We start from the raw sequence: 3,124 nt of genomic DNA on the forward strand, positions 1-3,124 counted from the left end.
TATGTGTGTGTGTATATTTTACATGTACATGTGTATGTACACACATACTTATACATACAAACGTATATAGGTATCTAATATTTATATATATATATATATGGTGATATAGAAAACGTGCAGCTATAGATGACTTAAGTAATTAAGCTTGTGAATTTTAAGCATTTTCTGAACATTCCGTCTTTCTCCAAATACAGGAGGCCAAACAGTTTGCTGATGAGAACGGTCTTATGTACTTAGAAACAAGTGCTAAGTCCGGAGATAATGTGGAAGAGTCGTTCCTGGAAACTGCCCGCAAAATTTACCAAAACATCCAGGACGGAAGTCTGGATCTAAATGCAGCCGAGAGTGGAGTGCAACACAAACCCGCATCACGTGGCATTTCTCTGACTGAACGAGAACAGGCAGAAGATGCCAGCAACTGCGGTTGCTAAATTCCCTGATCTGATGCGGCTTGTAATGTACAACCGGCGTTGTTAAATCGCACCAGTTTCGCCTAGGTGAAATGCATAGAACTTACATAAAAGAATAAATCTCGAAGAAGCATAATTGTGGTGCTCTAATAATTGCTGGTTTAGCCTATACTCGATTGGTGTGAGAATCTTATAGAAGTTCAATCGTATGGATGCGGAATGCTATACGTCCACCGCATGCGACCTTCATATATCCCCTTAATAAAAAGATGATATACTCGCATATCAAGAACTTAGATTCAATTCTGAGGCAAGAGTTTACATACAAACGTAAACGTGAACATTAACTATCACGGGCTATTAATAGTTGGTAGGTAAGAGCATGTGCATAGGTTACATTTCCCTCATTATCAACAAGTCCTTACATTTCCCTTCTTATGAAGTATACGAAATTTGTTTATCAATGACTTGAGGCATATCCATATCGCAAGGGCTTCTAATAACTAGAAGAGCGTTTTTAACTCAATTTCACAACAGTACAGAATAAAATTACCACAGCTTTAATACTCTTTGCCTACCATGGGCTCATACGATGGGATAGGATAAATGCTTGAATCTATATGATAAAATGGCCCACAAACCATCCCATGAGAAGTAAGGTGAGGATAAGGACCAATTGGTTCTGTGCCCCTTTCTCTGCCACGATCATTTTAGTGGCAAGATCAGGCTCGTATTCTTTGGGTCCACCTGCGTCCTTGCGTTGTCGTAGCCCAGAAGACTGTGATGGAAAATTATATGGATGATCAGCCAGAGTAATCTTGTATAATTTCACTACCACAATACAAGCCACTAACATTGACAGCCAATTGAAAATGTAAATAAATGCCTCTAAAACCAAGATCAAATTAAATACCTTAAGCTCGTCGATGTCTGCCTGAATTTCACGATTGCTTTCCTTTAGACTCCCATTCACCTTCTTGAGCTGTTATGTTCAAAACAAATATAAATCGAATCAGTACACAGTAGTACCAAACTCGCATTAGCAACTGGAACGAAACATATTTGTCTTGAGCATGGAATATATTTTGCAATAGGAGGCAAACGCAAAGGGGAGAGTATTTAAAACATCGCTTGTCGACAGACTTTGCGATACTGGACTCCAGCGCACCTGCGACTCACCTTTGCTAGTTCGGATTCATGGTTGGCACTCGTCGGACTCTCCAGCTATACGAGAATTGATAGTGCAACATGTCAATCAATGAACTTCAGTTGTCGGTGGACGAAAACGAGCAAAATATAAGCGCATCCGCAAAACTACAGTATTTGAAATTTTACAGCTTCCACGCTATAAGTGAGACTAAAATCTAATTATGCAAATCACAAAAGAAAAACTTAATTTCGTACCACTGCTGACAAGGTGCGACCTGCTTCTGATCCACGTTTTGCCGATGACAAGGACTGTGACGTAAAACAAGAAGGTGGAGCCATTGATAAATAGGAATGCGTCATAACCAGGAAACCGCAGCAACTATACGAGAAGAGGCAACACGAAATGCGAATGATTGTCTCAATAGCTTTTTTCTTTTCTTGATTCCGGATCACTTACCGAATCGATGCAGTACTTGCACTTCAACTTTGCCTCTCCTATTTCGCTTTTCGCGACGGATTTAAACTATCCGAGATGTCATAAATCAACGGCAAACGTATGAGGACGATTTATAAATATGCGAGATTCCGGTCTAAATTGTATAAAAACAAGAAGACGATACGAAAATACTCTCCTCTTTTGGAAGGAACCCGATTTACAACGTCAACTGAAGTCTATATATATAATAGGATCGCTCGTTCTTTTCGAACCCAGCTAAAACTTACCAAATCGTCACATGACAAGCCGGACTCTTTATCAAGAGTGGTGAGTATAAGAAATTTGTCTTTGCATGGCGCGTTCAGTTCCTCCGGCTTGAGAGAATTCAATATTACTGGTGGATATAGGTTTTCAGCACATATAATTCAGATGAGGGCAAATTTTTCGATTACAATATCGACTGCACTATCAGAACTCCCCAAATATATGTGAAAAAAAAATCTTTTTAGAGATTCTGTCAACGACTGAGTCTTTAAAATCGAAAATGGAATGGCATGTTATAAAATCAAAACACGGGAAGTAGTGCATCAAGAAAGGTAGCCAAAAAGAGGTTCAGTTAATATGCCCTGAACTTACTCTCCACAGACTCTGATTTTCCAGCAAGAACTTTTCCATGATTGGGGCGTACGCAGTAGCGGCGGGGGGCTGTGGTTTTAATCTTGTAGGCGATGGCTGTAGAGTTTGGATTCTTCAGCACTAATCGAATATTCACCGGCTGTGTACCTGGGTCTACAAACGAAGTGAGGTGCTGTGAGCTTACAATGACGGGTTGCACAAAGCTGAAGAAGAGTGACTGTTAGTGATATTTTGTATCTCTAGCAATGCATAGATAATTGTTGCGTCACGATTGAAAAATGAAAGTTTGCGGTGTAATTTGAAACAAAATCACGATTGAATAAATATATTTTGCGATGTACTGTGGTCCGAACTGGCTTGGGCACCATGAAGTGTGAGTCTACATTCTAATCATGCAGCTAAATCATATCTGAGACCGATATATCAAACAAACACACAAACACACAAGCTCATATATATATACATATATATATATATATACATGTATATATAT

General features: G+C 39.3%; 2 protein-coding genes across 2 annotated transcripts in view; one reads left to right on the forward strand and one right to left on the reverse strand.

Annotated features, from left to right (window-relative positions):
* Position 1: 1 nt before the first annotated feature.
* Positions 2 to 431, forward strand: SARC_02387 (hypothetical protein; the record flags this gene model as incomplete). Its single annotated transcript, XM_014303864.1, has 2 exons — positions 2 to 7; positions 195 to 431. The coding sequence occupies 2 exons, from the start codon at positions 2 to 4 to the stop codon at positions 429 to 431; spliced, it is 243 nt and encodes an 80-aa protein (XP_014159339.1).
* A 530-nt stretch (positions 432 to 961) lies between these two features.
* Positions 962 to 3,124, reverse strand: part of SARC_02388 (hypothetical protein) — a gene marked incomplete at its 5' end in the record, with an annotated part of 4,709 nt that continues 2,546 nt past the window's right edge. The window contains 7 exons of the mRNA XM_014303865.1: positions 962 to 1,188; positions 1,324 to 1,392; positions 1,590 to 1,634; positions 1,815 to 1,868; positions 2,017 to 2,082; positions 2,283 to 2,389; positions 2,632 to 2,784. Coding sequence (XP_014159340.1) covers positions 1,027 to 1,188; positions 1,324 to 1,392; positions 1,590 to 1,634; positions 1,815 to 1,868; positions 2,017 to 2,082; positions 2,283 to 2,389; positions 2,632 to 2,784 — 656 coding nt within the window. The 3' untranslated portion in view covers positions 962 to 1,026. The remainder of the gene's footprint in view (positions 1,189 to 1,323; positions 1,393 to 1,589; positions 1,635 to 1,814; positions 1,869 to 2,016; positions 2,083 to 2,282; positions 2,390 to 2,631; positions 2,785 to 3,124) is intronic.

This window comes from Sphaeroforma arctica, assembly GCF_001186125.1.
Source record: "Sphaeroforma arctica JP610 unplaced genomic scaffold supercont1.106, whole genome shotgun sequence".
Classification (NCBI taxonomy): Eukaryota; class Ichthyosporea; order Ichthyophonida; genus Sphaeroforma; species Sphaeroforma arctica.